Raw genomic sequence first — 22990 nt, 5'->3', positions numbered from 1 at the left:
GTTAATATCCAATTTTTTATAGAGACTAATGTTTTGTTTTACGTAGATCGCTTTTGATTTCATTGCCTGAATTTGTGGTACCAAAAGTCGCTCATATTGCTTATTTTATCTAATTATGGAAAAAATTTGTCCGGTAAAAAGAGGATATCTTGCAGCCTGGAGACTGACATTGGCTACTTTTACCCGAAAAACTAACGAGTGTCTGCCTCATAAGTGCGTTGGGCATCGACGCTATGTCGTTTTCCATATATTTTAAATTACATGTAGTATAACAGATATAAAGTTATAAACTCATTCTCTAAACGATTTATTGATGTCATCGTCCTGTATGTGAAATTGCTTGGCATCACGTCTTTTTCGGTAGATTTATTACTAGCCTCGGCCAAACTAAGTACATTTAAATTCCCAAACTGCCCCAGCATGGCATCGGACGCGGGAGCTTCCACTTATAAGACCTCAGCGCGCAATATTCCGCCTGGAAATTCGACAAAGACACACTAAACCGAATTGAAGGTCACCTGATGTTAATATATCACCGCCGCGCGCCCATGAATATCTGCAGCAACAGAGGATCCACCAATGTGTTGCTGGCTTTTAAAGAATTTGTTGTAGTTTTGAGGGAAAACATCACATTTTCCACAATTTGCAAGTGCGCTGTAGAAATGATCTGGTATTGCGAATAGTAAGTTTAGACTACCAGGCATCCAGATGATGAGGCTGGAATTTGTTTCTACGGCGTGAGGTGCAGTCAGAGAAAATGGAAGGATCATCATAATGATTAATACAAACAACTGTTAAGCACACTCTCCATAATAAAGTCGTTAGAGCACACAACGGGAGCTAACATCTCTTCAGTGCCCCAGGGACTCTAAACTGCAAGTCAATTTGGGATTGTCAACAAGTCGAACAACCCGCGTTTGTATCCGATCTAATGGATAAAGTTGATAAAGATTATTTCCACCTATTCGCCAATGCTCGAAGAGTAGATAAAGTTGTGGGAGAAAAACATTTTGTTCTTTCCCCGGGGAGAAAAAAGCTAAGCATGCATCGGTATAAGCCAATAGGCTGAGAATAATATTGTAATCGCAATCACAAATACTGAAAAATAACTTAATTGTTGAGGGGTGGTTTATACGAAACGGGAAAACACTTCAATTAAAACGCAAGAAAACAGGAACGGGGTTGTTTATTGGGTTCAGTTGTTTGTACATCCAAGGTCAGAAAACAATCCTCGATATTGAAGATTGCCTAACCACTATAATAATTAACTTTTTGTATTCAGTTCCTTAACGTATTTTGTTCTGGAGTAAATACCTACGTAACCAAATTAACATGGTTGATTAATATTTGATGAAGCCATAGGCTCCTTTTTCTAAAAAAAAACATGGTGCTTACTCTCTCTCGCTTCTTTAGGTGTCTCTGACGCCATTGGTTGCCTGGAAGAGATCGCTATGTAAGCACTGCGTTGTCTTGAGAACATTATGGAGAACTTACCGACATGTAGGTTTACTCCCGAAGTTTTTTAGCACCGTTAAATCAACTGACATTGCTTTAATTAAAAACGCACATAATTCCAAAAATGAGTGCAAGTCAGGGATCGAATCGGAATCGGCCCGAAAGTATGCAGGTTTCCTAACGAAACACTCCTGTTTTGCGTCACCAAAAGTGAAAGCTGCATGGTGAGACTCGAACTCCTCAAAAATGAAGCCGATTTCCTAACCACTATGCTATCACAGTTTTATTTTAAAAAAATGCTACCTACTAACATAATTACGCAATTTTAATTCAGTTTTCATAAACCACAACAAACTTTTTATCGTCAAAACTTGTCTTAGAATTTGGAAGTTCTTTCTAGTTCAGTTGTTACGTATTCGTCACACTTCCGGCGTACAATTACATCACAGTAAAGTTCGAAAGCGTTATGGCGTCAAGTTTTATAATAGCAACAAAGAACTTTCCTCCATTTGCCTAAACGCCTATTAGAGATGAAATCAATGAAATCCATAGAGCCGTCTTACCTATAAAAATAAATTAAAATGGTGCCCATTTTATTGACTTAATTCCTATTAAATAGTGTAGAATTACAAGTCTAAAAATAGTGTTATCCTTTTCAACAAAAAATATAATGAAAAGGACAGCAGTACTTTTAGATCGGTTAATTTAGTTCAATAGTTGAACTAAAGGTGATCAAGTTGAAGTTGACCAAGCAGGTGACAAAAAGCAAAACCATCGCCTATAAACAGCGCAACGCTTCGCGAGGCATGCAAGAAAAACACCCTCAAAGCGCCACCCTGTGTTAATCTGAGTCGTAGGTTTAAAGCTTCCTGTGAAAATATACTTATTATTATCCGCCTTTGAAAACGAAGAGGTTATCGATTGAGAGGAGATCTGATACACTCGCAAGGGTTCCCCAGATGTATTTAGTATATCAAAGTTCAGTCAAATTTTGTATCAATGTTAGTAGCATGTTTTTTTTTGGCATTTGGCATAGCAATGGCATATTTTTTCGCGAGTGGAAGCTAGTTGTAGCTAGATTGATACAAAAATGTATCAACTTTTTAATTGGTACCATTGGTTGGTGGTTGGTGGTATAATATTTTCAAAGTCAACTACTTACTTAATAAAGTAGAATGAACCCTAGGTCCAAGAGACGCACTAGTTTTCATGCTTATTATCTTATTTATCAATTTCCCTTGTTCTGCCTTCTAAACCGTAAAAACATATTATTAACAAATATTAATTTGTTTTCTTTATGGCTTTTATTATTTGGCGAGGTTAGGGAATTTTAAGTAACGATATGATTTCTATTTATTTTTTAAGCACTAAAAGCATGCACGTACTAAAAGCATGCTCCTATAAAATACCGACGATACTACGCACAATGGTTTCCGAATACATTATTGTGTTTTATTTCTATGACAGCATCCGAGACAAAATACCTACTTAGGCTTTATCTGACCGAAAATAAAATACATTTTTATAGTTGATTCAGAATACGTAATTTAATGAATTTGTCAAAAAATAACGACGATGTTTTTCGTTCTTAGCAGGTCTAGTGATTATCCATCACCAATAGCCACACAACTAAACCAATAGTTCGGAGTCACGAATCTTCACGGTCCGGTAAAATGGAGAAATATTTGGGGTTTCTATTAATAAGTTAGATACATCAGTCCACAGTTTTGGAGCAACGTGCATCTGCAATCATAGGCAAAACATAGAATCACTTCTAGAGAATAAGTATTTTCTCTTTTCACGGTTGTGATAGTTTAAAATGCAATATTTTTTTAAGTTTACGATTACATCCACGACAAATTTCACTTCTTTACAGATATTATATATAACCGTGGCGTAGGTATAAGATGTTTATTATCGCTGATGGTTTTGTTGAAAGATTATAATGTTGTCTATCTATCTCCTTAGCAGAAGTAAGGTGAAACTTAACATTTTATTTTTTTGAAACCTGCTTTTCTTTTTGGCTTATTACCTTGAAAACTTCCTCTGATGTGATATCTGTATAATCCAATAACCGTAAATCCAAAAATCGGTCCAGTAGTGACTTAGAGCGTTATTGTACTTGAGAAGAGGTTGTAATTGGTACGACAAACACACAACCTCTTGAGCCTTAACAGATCGTCTCCGTTCGTTTGAAGGTAGATATAAAGAAGATCGTGAAAAAATTGTGTTAAAGGTTGTAAAACAGGTGTTGTACAACGGTGTTTGAGGTAGTAAAACAAACACACAACGTCTTGTACCTTAAAAGTTATTATCAGTCCATTTGAAGGTATTGCGTACTTAGGGAAAATGTAAATTCAGTAACAGTAAGATACTAAGGCCGAGAAAAATAGTCGTTGCTAAGCGACAGCTTAGGCAAGTGCTTAGTGTCTGATCTAAGCATTACATTCCCTCAAAAGTCTAACTAATACTAAGCCAATGCTTAACTTAGCCTTAGTACAGAGTTTTGTGGACTTAGCGCGTTCTAAGCATAGATTTCCCATATTATTGACAACTTTTTAAAAACTTTTTCAATTGAATACGCATACGCATGCTTGTTAATTTATGCCAGAATTCCGGCGGTGTCGGTTTAGCAAAGCGTAGTCGAGGAATTTAAGAAAAACACGCAAAATAATCAATCAAAAAATAAACAAGAAAAATCCAAACTTCCAACAACAACAGACGCCCACAAATTGTAATGCTGATACTCCGTAAATATGAATTACACAAAAGATATATAAACATGCGACTCTACAGAGTTGCAGTGTGACGGTCAAGGCCCGGTTTCACTTTCTGATACAAAAACATTTTCTCCTCTCACGGTTGCAACCAACCGGGACTCGCTGGGCGGTGAAATGCAATAATTGCATTGTGCCACGGTAATTTTACATAGAAAAGAACGGGTTTTATACCAAGAAACATTGTTACTGACATTGGTTTTTCTTTGGTTTTTCCATGAGATGGCAGCACTGTGGCATTACTGCACATTTGGTGAAAGCGGCGAGATGTCATGTTACTGAGCAAATCCGATCCCTATTAAAGCCCATCTGCAACCGGCCACAGGCCTTCTCTCTCATAGAAGAGATGGTTTCAGAGCATAGGACCACCACGCGACTCCAATGCGCTTTGGTGGGTTACGTTCCTGCCTTAACAAAGAAAATAATTACGTTGCTGTGGAAAACGTAGGCACACTTATTAACAACTTTAGACTATCCAAAATTCAGCTTCATGTGAGAATCTAAACGGAAGTTTAATAGTTAATTTAAACCTTATTAGTTATTATTCGAGGGGTGCCAGTTAAAGTGTTGGCATATATATTCGTGTAAGGACAATTCGACTAATGGTTTTCACGCATTTATCCAAAGGCCTCCCCTCCTGCCCTTTTGTGGTAACTGCACATATTTTACAACATTGCAAACACGGCGTAGCGACAAACCACGTGTTTCTCCTGGTGACTCTATTGCAACCTTTAAGGTGTTTATTAGCTGCAATCCTTCCGATAAATTATGTCATGCCATTTAAGCTTGCGTAGCACACCATATTTCATTTTGGGTTCGAATCTCGGAAACATGAATAAATATTAGCATTATATTAAACAAAGCTCAATTACGTAGCTCTACATATGAATTTCAAACCACGTTGCCATCAGAATAGACCGGCAAAACCTTCGGAGTTTTTGCAAACGAATTTTCAATAACTACGTCATATGTGTGGGCTAGCAATACTACGTAGGCTTTGCATACGAATATCAAACACTTATCGCCATCTGTGTGAACTAGTACACACTACGTAGGCTTTTATGCACACAGTTTTCACGCTTGAATAAAATAATACGAAGTAGGGACTGCCTGAGAAATTTTAATCTCTAGATATCGATCATTATACCATCAGCAACATCTATTTTTAGTTTCCAAAACAATAAATAAATTTAACACAGTATAGTTTAAGAAACTGAAAATAGATGGCGCTGAATGTAATTGTAGCCTGACATCTACAGGTGAACAATGACACTTCAAATTCCAAACACACTAATGCCATCTGTGGAAAACGGCAAACATTAGCTAGCTACAACTTCGTTGTGCCTTTGGCCATCCCTAGATGTCGTGCTTCAATCCCATCACCAGTGGCATCTATTTTCAGTTTCAAAAATATATGAATACTAGCCGTTTCCAGCCCGCTTCGCTGGGCGAATTGAAAAAGGAAATAAATTACATTTTATGTTTCATTTTTATTTATTTTTTTCATATTTTTATTATTCTCCTTTTTTTTTATTTTTGTATGAACATAAATAGGCCCCGCGGATAGAACTGTAAGCATCGATATTGTTTAGACTTACTCAAATTCCAAATTCCATCGATTTAGCCTGTATCTTTCATCCAGGTGATTTTTCTCACTAATATTCATTGTAACTTTCAATGTGCAATCATTATAACATTTCCGTGCCTTTCTTCCAAAAATTAATAATAATTGACATGAAGAAAAAAATTTGAAATGAGCATTGCAAGTCTCATATGTGAAGTTGAAATCTGTCTAGGTTCAAGTGCGACGAATTTTCTGTTAACTAAAATTTTCTCCGTGACATCAATTTTTTATAGAAAATTAATTGTGCATGTTTTTTATGAATTCTATTGGAATAAGTAACTAAATTTCTTTTCCACATCTCATGTGCTTGGAAAATGCATTCATTTTAATCTGTTACATTTCCGCGATCCCGCAATAAAATAATTCGTCGGTTATGTAGTCTGCAAAAGTAAAATGAATGTAAAATTCTTAGTCCGTTGATTGGATAGCTACATGTAAAGTTAAGTTTATGAAACCTCTCAATGACTTTTTCTCCGCTGCCAAAAAGTCGATTGTTGTAAGGAAATACACGAATATCCCTACATACACGAAGATCCCCACCAAATTTGGAGTCTGTAGAAGTTACAGGTTAGAAATAAAAATTTTAGATTTTAACACCCACCCCCGCAATTCCTGTCGGAAGTAGACTTTATTGAAATCCATTTTGAGATGTTCTTTATGTGAATAATAAAAGATTCCCACCATATTTAGAATTTTTAGAAGCTATATTTCGAAATTGAAATTTTTTATTGTTAACACCCACCCCCGCGAACCTTATTGGATTCATTGTAAAATCCGCTCGAAAATCATTTTTATATTACATATAGAACACTCTCACTAAATTTGGAGTCTATAGGAGCTATCGCTTGGAAATTGAAAATTTTCATTGTTAACGCCCCCGCAATCTTCTTTGGGGTGGGATATCGTAAAATTTGTTCATAAATCCTTTTTACATCACTTTTAGAAAATTCCTACAAAATTTGGAGCTTGTAGGAGGTTTAGCTGGAAAATTAAAACTATTAATTGTTAATACCCACCCCCGCAACCCCCTGTGGGGTGAGCTATCGTAAAATTCGTTCATAGCCTATTTCTACACCTCTTACAGAAGATTCCTACCAAATTTGAAGTCTATAGAAGCTATAGTTTAAAAACGGGAATTGTTCATTGTTAACGCCCCCGCAATCCCCTTTGGGGAATGAATTTCTTAAAATCTATTCATAGCTGACCTCTACATAGCAAAAGTAATATTCCTACCAAGTTTCACGTTTCTAAGTCTTATGGTTCCCGAGATTTCGTGGTGAGTGACTATATAGATGGGAATTCTTCGATTATCATCGCAATTTTTAACTTTTTATCGGGCTTTTTTAAAATTTTCTTACATACAAAACTTTCTCCTGACAATTCTGAAGATAAAAAAAGCCCAATTGGTCCAGCCGTTCTCCACTACCGTGAGTAGATTCTTAGCTGAATGTAAAAGAACATTATCCGTTCAGTAAACTCCGTTGAAATCCATGAAAACAAAAGAATCAAGAGAAAACGTTTTTATTAGCGGGATAAATGTTCATAAAAGTAAAACAGCAATAAAAAAATGAAGGAACGTTAGAATTCGAAAAATAAATAGTCATAAACCATCTAGGAACAATTTCGCATCGAATGGTGGTAGTTTCATGTCGATACGATCAGTGGTTTAAGCGTGATTGAGCCTCAAAGGAACACCATTTTCATTATATATATATAGATTAACCAGAAATGGACGAAAACATTTTAATAAACTATAAAAAAGCAAATACAAGTCACAAACAAGATAGTGTATATACTCCTTGTATTAGACGAATAAATTCCTCACCTTTATGTCAGGTATGCCTTATGATAAACAATACTTGAACCGAGTGCCAGAAAGTCTAATTAACTTTTAATCTTATGCACAAGTGCCTAAAATTGGGCTTTATTCGACTACACAATTAAGCTAAAGTACGACTTTACGAGCGTGAGAATTGAAAACAATACTATAGTTTTATTTTTAAAACGAATAAAATGTTTTTTTTTTAAAGTTATAATTGACGGACTAAGCAGATGGCTAATCCACGGTAAGCAGATAAACTTTGAAGGCAAACACAGTGTAATCTGCCTCCCTGTGTCCATCAACCTCAAGCGCCGATTAAGCCTCATTACCGGCAACCGCGCCCTTCAGACCGGAACACAGCATTGTGACAATGCTGCTTGGCAGCACTTATAAGAATAGGGGCAGGAGGTACTTCCCTGGAGGAGCTCTAGGTATCTAAAGCTGCTACCTACTACTACATAAATAAGTAATGAATCTATATGGTCGGGATTTGGTAATGAATTCTGACTTAATATTATGTGACGTGTAAAATTTGAATCTTTTTGGTAAGCAGGGCAAAATTATTATAATAGTCATGACATAACACGAACCATATACTTACCAGAGCATCACTAAGCGTGTATTGTTCTTTAATGGTCTTATGTATGCTGATCATCAACAATTTCATCAGCGATAGATCAATTGTATCCTCATTTTCATAATAATGAGTATTTAATTGCTAAATTTCTGTCAATTGGAACAACGACAATAATTCTACGTGTTTTGTTCTTTGTTATTTCACAATGCCCTCTTTTAGGGCTTCTAACCAATATTATATTCCCTAAATCACCTCGTACTTTACCCGCGGGAAGAGGAAAGGTGGTAACAACAGCTGTATTCTGGCCTGCCATCACCACACGCCATTTTTCCTGCGGGTATCGTACGAGGCAAATAAGGATATAAAACAGAGAGCGAGCAGCAGCGTCCCCAAATTACTACCGACAATGTGTCCCAACAGCACACAAACACACAGCCAATACAGCGTCTTCGCCGGCGAAGACGAGGGCACCGATTTCTGGCGTCATCCGGACGTGGATCCTTACCACAGTCACGGGAGCGTTCGGACTAAACAATGATTAGTCCAAAAATCCACCAACACTCAGATCAACGTCGAACCGAGCCGAGGTCCGAGCCCTCGCAGGAGGCACCCTCGGGTCGACGTCTTCTACTTACCTCCGATGTTGTTGAGCCCTGGGGCTCTTCTTATAGCGAGCTTTCCCGCTCGCCCTACTCCCCCGGCGACGCCGTTGCAACCTCTCAGGTGGTTATTGGAAAGTGTCCATCCGAAAATAAAAAAAAAATCAAGCAACGTCCCCTGTGCTACTAACCATCTACTGCGATCTCTCACCCATCTGCCCAGCGTGGTTATTATTGGCAAACCCTCCCCTTGGGAGAGGCCTTTAGTCTAGCAGCGGAATCTTATTGAAGTTGATTGAGCCATCCATCCGTCATTATCAACCCAGTACCGGAACGGATCTTCTCTTAAGATAGGAAGGGTTCAGGCAGTAGTCCACCAAGCTGCACGCTGACCATGTGCAAATCTGTAGACTTTCTGACAATTATTTGAAAACATGCATGCTTCCAGGTTACAAGTTGCCCTATTTGATATAGGATAATACCGAAAACTACATGCCAAATTTCATCAAGATCGGTTCGCCCATTGAGTTGAACTACCGGAGCAAAAATAAACAAAAGCAGTATGTGATATATGTAGGTATGGATATATAAAAATATTTGCATCCAAATTAAGAACTTATTCGTTATTTATAACTATATGAATAATGTCTAGTCCCCTAGGTACCTATTCATTTAAAAGATCTCGGGTTTCAGTTTGTGTGAAATCATATTTGCATCGGTAGTCCACCATAAAGAAAATTGATTGGTGATACGTGTAGATACATAAACAATGGAACTTTCCCTGAATGAAAGCGATATTACCAACTCTTCAATTTCAGTTATCAATTTTTTGGTTCAGTTACCACCGTACTCTACCCACTTACCTTGTTACAAAAAAAATAATATAAAATTCTGCTGCATTTTTTAAGGCTCTTAGTACAAATATGCTAAAAAGGGTGTTTTCAATGCACTGTATCGTTGAATTAGTGACATATTTGTACTTGGAAAAAAATAGATAATATTTTTAGGACCTTAAATTATTTCATTCGTTCATCTCGCACAAACGACAATTTAAGTACTTTTGTACAAACAATCAAATTAAAAGCATCAAGGAATAAATATGTGTACACCACATACTTTTTTTTATTGTAAACAACAATTACAAACACAAAAACATTTTAAATAATTATTACTAAGTATTTTGTCACAGAGTGACTCGAAATGATAGAAAAAATATATATTTGGGGTACAATAGATATTTAAAAAGCATGCCATAAGGACTTCAGTAAGTCAGACACACACAGGCTTCTGTTTTATGGCTAGAAAAGAAGAAGGAAAGCATGGTGTTCCGCTAAGTTAATCTTTGTCGCCTTCCGTGGTTTGTTACCGTCGCCGCTTTTACTTTCATCAAATATTTTTCTTAACAATCTAAAACGGTCTTTATAGTTATAAAAGAAATGTTAACCACGCTTTTTTTCAAATCAAAAAATTCAGAGGATCGTATACGTATATTCGTGAGAGCCGAGAGAACTTGAAATCAATTTGATATCAAAGTGATCTGGAAGCAACACAGTCTGTGAGGGGTAAAATTCCGTACAAAATTATGATATGTTTAGTTTGGCTGTTGACATACATTCGTTTAGAATACCTTACAAATTTATAGCCACATAAAAATAACATGGAACCTAGCCTGTGCGCAAAAACAGACTTCGGGATTATGTTTGTTGTACTGGCGCTAGTCACAAAACAGTGTAAATACTCAGTGATCTTTAAGTTACAAAATAAAAGTGAAGTCATCGTACAAAACCACCCAAAACAAAAGATGCGCCACTTAAAAGCAACAACAATAACGCCATTACGGGATGTCGCCGTGCGTGCAACAAACAAAAGCGAAGTGAAGAGATAAAATAGCGAAATGCACTCGGCATTGCCGCAAATCCTCCGCTACCTGTTCCCAGTCGCCTTCCGGCAGCGTGACAAAATGGTCATAACTTATCTACTACTCGTCTTACCATTAGTGATGGCCACCGAACATTCTGGTGCCTACTCATCGCCTCAATACGCAAAGAAGATGTTCCCCAAGAACTACGACTCAAGCGCATTCTTACCCAAAGAGAAACCAACTACCCAGTTCAAAAGCCACCAAGAAAACATCGATAGATTTGACGACTACAATGATACGTCCAGTTACGCAAGATCTTCCTTCCTCGAAACCGCTGGAAGTTTCCTGAGTGGCACGGGAGGTAAAGTTGTGTCGAGCCTGGCTAAGGACTTCATTGCCAGGTCCACTGGGAGTAGCCAGGTTGGTTTTGACTGCATGTCGCAGGTTCGTATCGCACTTTCAATCTAAGATTGCACGAATTCCTCGCAAGCTTATGGAGATAAGTTTGTATTGGTAACCATATTTTGGTGACTCATAGTTAATGAATTCATTCGTAACTCACAACGCAATAAGATAGAGGTATGTATTTATTAGAGACTTTATCATCGTAGCTCCAAAAGCGATCATCCGATTTCAGCGCCGTTTTTACATTTTGTACGTATTCATATTCCCTTCTAGAAGCTTCTTTAATTTGTGGTACAGTTATAATTCATAAAATGGTGAAGGAGTTGGTTTACATTTTCTACCCAGCTATTCCCAATAACTGTGACAGTGCTTTATTTAATGGACTACGTCTTTTTGTTAAATACACGATTTTTGTTCTGAGATCTGGGTTAGATACTTTTTATGGCTACTAATTTTCAACTTCTTTAAAGCTCAGTTTTAGATTCATATTATAATTACATTTCTCCGTAGTAAGGTTTTGTAGAACCTTTTTGTTTTTACCATCATTTTCTCGGTTAAGAACTGGACTGATTTTATGCGTTTTCTTTAATTATAATAGTTCCTATACAGCAGGCTCCCAAAGATATTTTGAAAGTCATCCTGAAAACGCCTTGGAAAGTTTTCATTGTATCTACTTATGTGAGAATATTAAAGCAGAAAAGTTAATGATTTGAGCACTTTCGGAGACCTGTGACTTCATCCACGTTAATTTTTTCCTGTAATACATAGATGAACTCCTATCAACACGATTTATTTTCGCTTTTATAACTTCGGAGATGAAATTAGAATTAAAGATATGGTTTATTCATAGAATTAAAAAACGAAACATCCTGATTAGAATATGCAAAATACTCATTTCATATAATGATACTCACTCAAACTAATAATAAAATAGTTACTCTTAATGCAATTATGCAATTTTTAATGCAGCTGGTGCAATTTCTAATGCAGGTTCTTAGCTTGAATCTCACAAACCTGGTGATACTGATCGTGCTCAAGGCTCTAATTTTGGCTGCTGGCTTCTTCGGTGCTGGAGCTTGGAAAGGTCACCATTACGGAAGGAGCTTGGACGGTAAGAAGTGCAAATGATCAGATAGTGTAAGTCTCAACGAAATTATATCTTGTTTTAAATAATGTACAGAGATATACGTAGCAGAGCAGGTTCTTATTTCGAGCCGTACGTTTTTGTATGTTTGTTTCGCAATTACTCCACCAACTATGATTTGTGATTTTTTTTTGGGTAGGGCATACCAGAACATATAAATAAATGGGTCATACTTCCACAGGGGTGGTTCGACAGAAATTTTTGAAATCAATATATCTTTTTTAAAAATCAATGAAATCAAAAGCCATAGGTACTGTTAGCTAACGTTTGTTAATGTAGGTTATATGATATTAGAAGTGTTTTTATTTAATTTAAATTGTCTTTATTTTAAGAAACAAAGGACGTAAACATTGGAACCGTTTTGTATAACCAATAATTCACATAACCAAATAACTCTTGTTTATTTGACAAGATTAAAAAAGAAGATTTATGAACTTATTTTGACAAAGAATAAGTACCTACCTTCTGATAGCGTTTTAATGTTGCCCTAAAAATCTTTTTATTCTTTCTTCTTTTATTTATAGTAATAATTGACGGAACAATCAGAAGGCTGGATGGTCCACCTGACGGTATGTGGATAACCATCTGCAACACTTTACAGAGGATGCACGGCTATGTGCCTTTAATTACACCGGCAACCACGCCCTTCAAACTGAAACCCTGTGTTTCAGTGCTGCTTAGCGGCAGAAATCAATAATCATTACGGGTAAGTACTTTATATGCTCTGCTTGCATATGAAGTACTTCCCCGTAATGATTATTGATTAGGACTTATCACTGCGGCATTCATCCTACCACCACGCTAGCCTAGTGAGGATTCGTGGACTTCACACACCTTTATTTATTTTATTTATTGATACTCTTTATTTGCACACAAATAAAAATACGGAAGAAGAATAAAAAAAACACAGACAGAAGAAGTATACAAAAAGCCTTATAGCTTCTTGGCGATCTCTTCCATGCAACCTTAGGATAAGAAAAACAAAAGGATAACATACTGCAGGTTGTGCATATTAAAAAAATACATACTAATAACTACATACTAATACTTTGAGAACATTATGGAGAAATCTAAGGAATGCAGGTTTCCGCACGATGATTTCCTTCACCGTTGAAGCAAGTGATATTTTAATTGCTTAAAACGCACAAAACTTTAAAAAGTTAGAGGTGCGAGGATTCGAACTCGCCCTCCGACAGTCCCACTGGGCTATCACCGCTTACCATTATGAACCGGTACCGCAAAACCGTGGCATTATGAATGAGTAATTTCGTAGTCGTTTCGAGATCGCTTCCGCGTGGAGTCGGGACATGAGCTCTAGAGGATGTAATACAAATCGCCTTTCTGTAAACGTGATGTCGCTGTAAATTTGTTATTATTATATATAAAGAGGATATAATAATAAAAAAAGAGGATGCATAAATGCATTGCTCTACTGGGATCGAACGATTATCACAGTTATATTACAGCTAATAGACCTGGTATAGTGCTAGTCGATCGATCAATGCGCCGTTCAATAATTATTGACATTACTATTCCACATGACGATAATCTGGTGAAAGCTGAAAAGGAAAAAGTATCTAAATACTTGGACCTTGCTCACGAGATTACCGCCATGTGGAATGTTGAGTCGACCGCTATTGTTCCCATAGTCGTTTCAGTCAATGGTCTTCTCGCGAAAAGCTTTGACCAACATCTTTAAAAGCTTTCGCTTGGTTGTTGGATCAAGGGTCGGATACAGAAGGCAGTAGTCCTTGAAACTTCGCGTATTGTGAGGAGGTTCCTCACTCTGGAGCCCTGATCGCCGGTTGCTTGGGCATTTAAAAGCCCCGCATGCGAAGGGTGGATGTTTTTATATAAACTTTTTAATAGAGTTCTTTATTTTTTTTTAAACATTGTTAAGAATTTAAAAAAAAATTAAAAGAAAAAGAGGATACATAAATGATCTCTACTTAAATGTTTGCTGCCCGTAACTAACCGTAAGGGCACGGATGGGCACTTAATTCCACTTAACAATTTTGCTATACATATCGAAGATTTATTCCAAATACAGTTCACTAAATAATGTCAATTAACGAGACACAATGTCATAATGACCAGGAAATAAACCCAATAAAAGAGACATCTAGAACATCTGCGTCTTTAACACCTTTGTCATTCCCGGTCAAATTTGTATTACATATCACTAATAGTGTTATGCTATTTTAAGACTTATTGTGCTAGAAATTAGGTCTTCTTTTGCATGCACAGGTTTTAAAAAAATATATGCTAGTTTCTCGAATAAGCCGACCATTAGGGTCATTCCCGTTTAATCCAATAGCGCGTGATGCGTTTTTCATGTCCGTCCAAAGAGTAATCCCATTGCCAAGGGATTATCGGTAGGTCAGTAGGTAGAGGCCTAAATGACCAACGGGTTTTATGTGTTTGTTTTAAATACAAATTAAAAAAATGGGCAACAGTCTGTGATTTTAATATAACTGCCTCGTGCCAAAACAATGTGATTCATTTCATCGTTAAAATAACAAACAATGTTTTTTGTAAAATTTTGATTTTATTTCTGTCTCTTTTTCTGTCCGTCTGTTTGTATGAGCTAACCTTCTATCTATCGGTGTAGTTAAAAGGTCTGTCCTATACAGTACGTCTTCGCAAGGAGAAGGTTATCATGTCTACATTTACAGCAAAAAAAAAACAGAATTGGATAGATGGAACTTTTTTAATAAGGTAAAAAGAAGAAAGGAGTTGTTCAGTTACATACTTGGGTAAAGTTAGGGATTACGGACGTTTAGAATAACAAAATATGATAAACTGAATAGATCTGGGTGCGTGCTCACTACTGCTATCTTGCAAAGCAGTTTTATTTTAATATTGTTAACGCTCTTTTATGAGAACAATAATCCTTATTTTAGAGATATCAAGGTAAATCACATAAAACTGTAATTTCTAATATTACTGCTTCAAGGTATAAGTAGTAAAAATAGTAGCTCAAAATTCGAATTCACAACTTCGGCGCAGCCCGTTAAGATAATGAGATTACTTTGTGATAATTTTTGTCTATAATTTTCCACAGACAACAAAAATGTCAGCTACTTGACGGAAAATGAGATAGTTCTGTACCTGAGCTACCTTGCTGGACAGCAGAGCCAGGACTATGGCTGCCTGTACAAGATGTCCTGCCAGAAACCTCATCAGGCCGCGCTTTACGCTTCTGGAGCGGAACTTCTGTTGCAAGGAACGAAACTGTATCAAGGGTACCTAACAAAAAAATGATTATTGCAATCTATTGAACATCTAAATACGTAGATTGCTTTTGCGTTTTCCAATTTCTTTTATTTTTTCACTTTTATTTGTATGTAAAATCTTTTCATATATAACAGACAGACGTCGGTTGATTTTGAGAATATTCGTCTCAAAGTTTAAAGTTTTGCATCGTAGACAAAAAATACTCAAATAAAGAAACATTCCATTTTTATTGTTTCCAGTAACAGCAACGAGTTAAAACCGTACGAAGACATATCCAACGGGATCAGAGATGCGGCATCGTGGGGCGAGCGGGGAATGCCCTGTCAGCGCTACCAGTGCACGTAGTACAACTTGTAGTCAGTAAACGGACCTGAAATGAAAATTTTGCTCAAGGTTTCCCATAGTCAATCCTTAATTCATGCAGACGTAAAATGCACATAATGTTACCACAATAATAGAGACTAACGGAGTGAAGAAAGAAAACCCTGAATAGACTAATCAGGTTATTGATAGGTAATGCGACAAAATTATCACATCATCTCTCAGCAATCTGATTGGTTAATTATCTAAAATTCCTAAACTTAAACATCCTAAAATTATCACTGATAAGATGGTTCCTTTTTCTAATTTATTTTGCTTTCTATCTTATATCTTTGAGTGTTATAGTCTGCTAGTAGTTCTCAATATTTTTTAAAAAGTGTATAGTCCACTTCATAAATCTATGAACAAATCTATTAGTTAATTTTTACAGTCTTAAGATTATAATTAAACATTATATGAATTAAATTATTAAACCAATCATTGTATTACTTTCCCTACTTCTTACATAATTTTCCTCCATCTATACATCGATTCACCTTAAATTGTCCAACTTTATCCAATAATGAAGTAAGTACCTGTTTTACGGTGAGTTGAGAATCCTTGGCGTTCTATCATCAGTATTATTGATACGGGCAGCTCTGTACTCTGAATATGATACATATCCATCCCCATCAGTATCATCTGATAGCAATGTGCGATCAACAATAGCTAAAATTGTTAACAGTATATTAGAGTGAGCTTCAAACATTGAACCGTAGAGTTTATGCCTAATTCCAAAAAAGCCTAACATTTCAAAATCATTTTAATCTAAACTATTATGTTGCATCGGTTCTTAATACGTGTGCAAAATTCAATTGTCGCTGTCGTTCTACGAAAACTTAACAAGGAGAAAGGAAAAATTGAATTGAAATATACCATTGGATTTATTCTTAAAAATTGTTTAAATTAATTTTATTGGTGTGCTTACCAATAAATGTTTCCATGTCTCCTGTTTCGGTTTCAATTGAATCATCCTCATCCGGTTCAGGAAATGCATGTTCAATTGTGTGATAAACCGCCTTAACACAAAAAATATTATGTCAATAACACGTCATCATCTAAAAGTTTGCTATGAAGTTTTGTCTTCTTATTGCCCGCCCATATTTTATCTAAATTCTGAATTTAAGTCTATTTTAACATACCTTTAACATTTCCAAGCCATCCAATTTAGAGTTTTTGTCATAATCGTGAGAAGAGAAGTAGTGAAATTCTAATTCCTCAGGAGTCATCTTAGCTAATGCTTCCGCTGTTAAAACCAGTGCATCTTCTTGTAAATGTCTTAAAAAAGAACAATTATAATTAATATCAAACTAGCTGACCCGTGCAACTTCGTCGCACCAAATCGGTTATAACCGGAAAACACAAATAAAATGTCATTTTCTAAAAATGAATCCTAGCTAGATCGATTTATCGCCCCCGAAACCCCCCGGCTGTTTACTAAATTTCATGAAAATCGTTGAAGCCGATTCCGAGATTCCAATTATACTCGTATATATACAAGAATTGTTCGTTTAAAGATATAAGATAATTATCTTGTTGTTCAGATTATTATTACCAGCGGACCCTCGCGACTTCGTCTGCGTTTGTGTCAATCAAGAAACTAGAATAGATATGATGCTAACACTACTTATTATTTTACATGGTTAGTAATTTGTCATTATTTTTTTTGTTTATACATACATACATCCATATATCCATCCTCACAAACTTTCGCATTTATAGTATTAGTAGGATGGTACGCATACATTCTTTCGTTGTCCCACATGCCTTGCGACTTGCTGTTATATGTGAGGAGTTACGTCCTTTATTTCCGACAATATTTGTCAGTACTTGATTAAAATAAGATAATACATGCTTGATAGTATACACTTTGAAATAAAAAAAAATTTATCAAAATCGGTTCACATTTAACGGTATAATGAAGTAAAATTGATAAAAAATTTCATCCTATTTCCCGGAGGAAACTTATTGTTTATCGGGATAAAAGTATCCTATATGTTAACCCGGAATATCAGCTACCACTATACTAAATTGACAGATTACAGACAGACAGACAGACAGGCAGACAGACAATAAGGCGACAATTTGTTACTATAGACTTTTGCTATCTTATTCCTAGGCCACAAGGTGAGTTTATAGTCAAGGCCCGAGGGCTACTTGTAGAGGATTATTAAAAATGTCAACTTACTTAGTATCATGTAAAAGTTTGGTGTCGCTCGTCAGAGATTCTGATGAGCTGGGCTTGTGGTGATGATGCTTGTTGACTGCATGCTGACCATGGGGATGGTGTGGCCCTCGACACGTACAACTTGATAACCAATTTAGTACGAGGATGAAATAGGCTGGAATCAAAAAAAAGTTGACTACTATAATGTTAGAACTAAGACTTCTTTGCCTGTTTATCAGCTAGTTCCTCCTAAACCGCGCAACGGATTTCGATGCGGATATATATATTTATATATATAAAAGGCTGAATTGAAGATAAACGTTTATAAAGCAATTTGCAAGAAATTGCATTCGATACATAGGACTATGTATCTAAAATTGCTTTCGTGATAGTCTATACTATCACGAAAGCAATTTTATCTTCAGCGATAACATTCCTAGTACTAAGCTTAAGTTAAGAAAAGGGTTATTGCTTGAGTAATTTTATTTCCACAATATTTTGTTTTTCTTTTCTTAGTAATTTATATATTTTTTGTTATATTATTCTAAATTTATTTTTCTAGCTGTTTGCAGCAGCCTTTTGTACCCAACGGATTTGCATGCTATGTTCGCATCGAGAAGGCACAATTGTATAGACATGCCAAATGTCCTATAGTTTATTTTAGAGTAAGCAGTTGATTGTCAGTTTTGCAAACTAAATAAAAAAAAAAAAAAAAAAAAAAAAATAATATTTTGCCCTTTGGTTGGTCGGTAATGGGTTAATGATGATGATGTAAGTATAAAGAAAGTATACAAATTAAATTGTAATAATGTATATATAAATATTCCATAATATAGCATATTTTAGGACATCTCCAAGATCTTTTACAATAGTCTTTATCCTTACTTAAAATACAAACCATTTATTAAATAAGAGATACTTGGAACTTCAGCTCCTAAAGAGCCTCTTATCCGAGAAAATGTGATGAAATCTATTTAAAGCACACACAGATAAAACTTGATGTATTACCAATTTTGTAATCACCATGGTAAAACAAAACTCACGAATTAAGAAGAAGCAGAGCAAAGTTAATGACTATCAGGTATTGGAACCAGAATATCATCAGTATAAAGACGCCGCGCTCAATAATACTTAATCGTAATTTACTGGAATTAACCATAATTTGTTGAGTACTCATCCAAAATAACTCTCAATACAAAAAAAATAGTTTTAGATAACAACGAAGACAAACGAAGGAATAATCTAAAATGTTATTCCAGCACAACCTAATTTCTTTGGGACCCTGAAGGAGTTTAATAAATTGACAAAGTTGAATCCTCTCAAGTCCAGGCTAACTCTCTACTCGTAATATAGAAACGACCACGATTGTTGTCAGTAATAAACAAAAATGTTTCTGCAACACACACAAAACATTTTTTTTGCAACCCAGAACTTGTTCACCAAATTGTCCATAGCCGAACGCCACGCGTTATCAATTAATTTTACAATTGACAAATAAAGAGAGAAAGCTACATTCGAGAATCGTATTCATACCTGTGTAATTTGAAGGGCATTGTATTGCACCAAAGGGTAGGGGCAGGGAGATGGACAGATGGCCCACCCCCGGGGTCCGCGGGGCATACATCCCGCGGAGACGCAATATTCACACCTCATTTCACAACTACCCTGCCTATTACATTTGTCAGCGCCCAGGAAATTTTAGTAAACTGTTTTATCGGAAAAAAAGACGGGAAGATGGGGATTTATTAGGCACGGATTAGATAAAAAGGAAGCGAACGAAATCCGGATATTATTTCTTCTGAGGTCTGACAATTTCCAATTATTACAGAGAGTTACAAAGTTAACACTTTACTTAATAGATAAAGTCTTGAAGGAAATATTCTCTAAAGTGAATTAAAAGTTGTGAATGCAATGCCAGATCTGCAATTATCAGATAAGTCTGCGCAGGTTGTGGTAAGGAGAATGAGATAAAGAGATGGGATTGGCAACATTTTTTGAAAATAAATAAACCTTGACTGCGGTACAAATGTCATAGTTCACAAGAAAAAGTCCCTATCGAAGGTGTATTAAGGTGTAGGAAGAAAAAATATTGAGCAAAAATATGATCTTCGTGGGCCTTATCTCAGTTTAAACACCCTGATATCCCAACGACTCTCCAAGTCGAGCCTTAGGACTCAATCCTTGACGTATCATCCGCGCTTACCCCAATTCCCATCCTGTCGGGCAACGATTCTACATACAAGTTTCATACATTTAAAAAAAAAACAAAGGCAGGCCATACCATTCTGTTCTAGACTATGATGAGACAATTGTAAACAGCGTTAAAATGTAACATAAGAATGCATTGCTCAAATTCCACAAACAAAAACAGGTGTCCTAAAAGTACCCTTTGACAAAAAAATCTATTACAGTGTACTTTCAATAGATCGAATGCATAATTTATCCGGTCCCCTCTATCAAACTGAACAGTTGTCGCGGGAAAGACGAGCCTGGTCTTTAATCGGACCCCACTTTATTATGGGGCAGTGTGTATGAAATGAAGCAGTAATGGAGGACAAATTATGCGCTCGTGGTGACAAGTGCGCGCTCCGTATGTCATGGTGTCTGTCACAAGCGACGTCAAATTATACACATGGTTGTATAGAAATCTCACTCAGTGCCTAGGCTACACTATCTATATATGTTATAACAAACTTCAGAAGTTTGTTATAACACGTATTGAGCCTCTTTACAGCGACGTGTTTACAACTGGCACTGTCAAACTATGCGATTTATAAGAAGACGAAAGATAGGCAACTGTTACTGTACGCCTGTACAACGTAAAATAGTTTTAATCGTATACAATATTCGGATTGGTCTGTCCCTGAAAATTTGTGTGATTTCTAGATCAAATTAAAGTATATAATTTCACCATACATATTTGACTATTTATCGCTGTTTCAAGCAATCATTTTATATCATAGACTTCGTAAAAAACTTAAGCATAAGCTTCGTAAGAGTTATAAAAAGCCTACCCTTAAGTATTTATAACTCGTTCTGGAGATTTTCTTCCTATTATATCATCTGCATACTCTGTGCATGCCCTCTATGCACGCCACTGCCTATAGCAAAATTAGCAGTAATTTTTGGTTTACATTTCAGTCATGAAGACTGTGTGTCCCTGCACAAAGTAACCGAGCCCCTAAAGTACATCGTCCCACCATATTATCACTCGATAACACCCTAATCCTGTACGATTACAATTCACACTACACACGGGTCACGAATTCTTTTATTACTTATTCACCGCGCTTTGGTTACCCACATTTTGGCCTACGTGATGAAAACTTCACTACCTATTAGGCTAGTAGCTAGCTTATTTTGCTACGATCTCGAGGTCGTAGATTTGATGCACTGGTCAGGAAAAAACGTTGTTAGGAAATTGAATTTTTCTGTGAAGAAATTCTCTCTGAAAAACCCGGAGTTCGTTGTTACGATTTATAGTCAACGGTCATAATTATTGTTATCACTGTGTGACAATAATCCTCAAAGACAAGCAACCCGTATTGAAGCAACATGGTGGATTTAAGCTCTAAAGCTTTCACTATTATGAGAGCGGTGCCTTTGCCCAACACGTAAGCTTACAGAAAAATCCTATTATAACATTAAGGATTATTTAAACGATAAAAAAGCTTGGGTGAGAATTGCTCTAGCTTCATAGCTTAATTTTAATTTACTGGAAGATGGTGATAACAAAAAAATAAATTTACCCGGCTAAGTTTGTTGTGGGATCTTCTTAGACCAGGGCGCGTTTGGAACCCTCGTAGCTTTAGATTTAAGTTGGCGAACGAAGTTATCACCATCCCGTTACAATTATGTAAACAAATATGTATGAACGATTCATAAGTGCCTGTGATAGGCCTACATGAATGAAGAAATTTTGAATTTGAGTTTGTGAACAGTGGAACAGTAATAAACTGAAGATGAATGAAAAAGTTCATTATCAACAATCTGAGTTCTACTGCTATTCAAAATTTAGCATTTATTTATTTCAAGTAGGCTTACTCTATAAGTAGATACTTCTAAATTATAATTGGTTATTTTCTTCAGTTTATAATATAAACAAGAAATGCGATTTTATTGATATGTCATTAATATGAATGGTTTAATTCTGCAAAATGATTTTCTTAGTTGATGCATTGCCAAAAAATAAAAACCTAACCTAGTATTCCTTAACTGTCACTTAAGAAAGATTATACAAAAACGTTTACCCACTTCTTAACTGTACTGAACCCACATAAATTAGCAATCCTTCACATGTATAATATATTGATGCTTCTTAATCTACTTTTCTGTGAAAACATAATAAACTTGAGGTCTCCATAAAGAAGCCATAAGAAATAACGAGGAATTCTTATAAATTCAATGGCTTACCAATAAATTAAATAATATTTATTTAATGTAGGACTTACCATTAACTATCATTTCTGTCACATAACTTGGATCCCCTGTTTTTTGCACTATAAACAATAATTTTGCATTGACCTTTGCACAGTTGGCCCGCTTTAGTGACATGACAGAAGAAATCAATTATACAGCGCAAGCGCAAATTCTGCAGGCCAAATTGTACCCTAACTCAACGTGAAACAGTGTAAATCCCAACGAAGCAATTTTAGTTTTCAGCGCATGACTTTGAGACGCCATTTCAGAATCTAGCAGAAGCTTTGTTAATTTTTCCTTACTCACGCTAGATGGCGTTAGTGGTTCGAAATTGAGAAAATCGGGCAATAACTAAAGTTCTCTGTATGTTCCGTTTAAAAGCTTTGTTACCCTCAATCTGTAGACCTGCTATTTAATGACGCAGACTTTCTTCTTTACCATTTCTTACGGTTACCGCGTATAATTATTTGTTAAAGGTTCTCTTCTTATTCGAACCGCACTGAGAAAACTTTATGAAAATTGGTTCAATTTTTCACTCATTTA

General features: G+C 36.0%; 2 protein-coding genes across 2 annotated transcripts; one reads left to right on the top strand and one right to left on the bottom strand.

The window, feature by feature from the left end:
* The first annotated feature begins 10814 nt into the window (after positions 1-10814).
* On the top strand, positions 10815-15886 carry LOC120631514. The gene is made up of 4 exons (XM_039901133.1): positions 10815-11135; positions 12111-12231; positions 15329-15509; positions 15741-15886. The coding sequence occupies exons 1-4, from the start codon at positions 10815-10817 to the stop codon at positions 15844-15846; spliced, it is 729 nt and encodes a 242-aa protein (XP_039757067.1). The 3' UTR covers positions 15847-15886.
* Positions 15710-22557, bottom strand: LOC120631515 (multiple coagulation factor deficiency protein 2 homolog). The gene is made up of 6 exons (XM_039901134.1): positions 22480-22557; positions 18050-18203; positions 17004-17139; positions 16790-16880; positions 16398-16530; positions 15710-15871 (listed from the first exon to the last, which is right to left on the bottom strand). The coding sequence occupies exons 1-5, from the start codon at positions 22490-22492 to the stop codon at positions 16403-16405; spliced, it is 522 nt and encodes a 173-aa protein (XP_039757068.1). The 5' UTR covers positions 22493-22557; the 3' UTR covers positions 15710-15871; positions 16398-16402.
* Positions 22558-22990: the final 433 nt, after the last annotated feature.

This window comes from Pararge aegeria, chromosome 18 (assembly GCF_905163445.1).
Source record: "Pararge aegeria chromosome 18, ilParAegt1.1, whole genome shotgun sequence".
NCBI lineage: Eukaryota > Metazoa > Arthropoda > Insecta > Lepidoptera > Nymphalidae > Pararge > Pararge aegeria.
The sequence above is the reverse complement of the archived record's forward strand: the minus strand, read 5'-3'. Positions and strand labels throughout refer to the sequence as shown.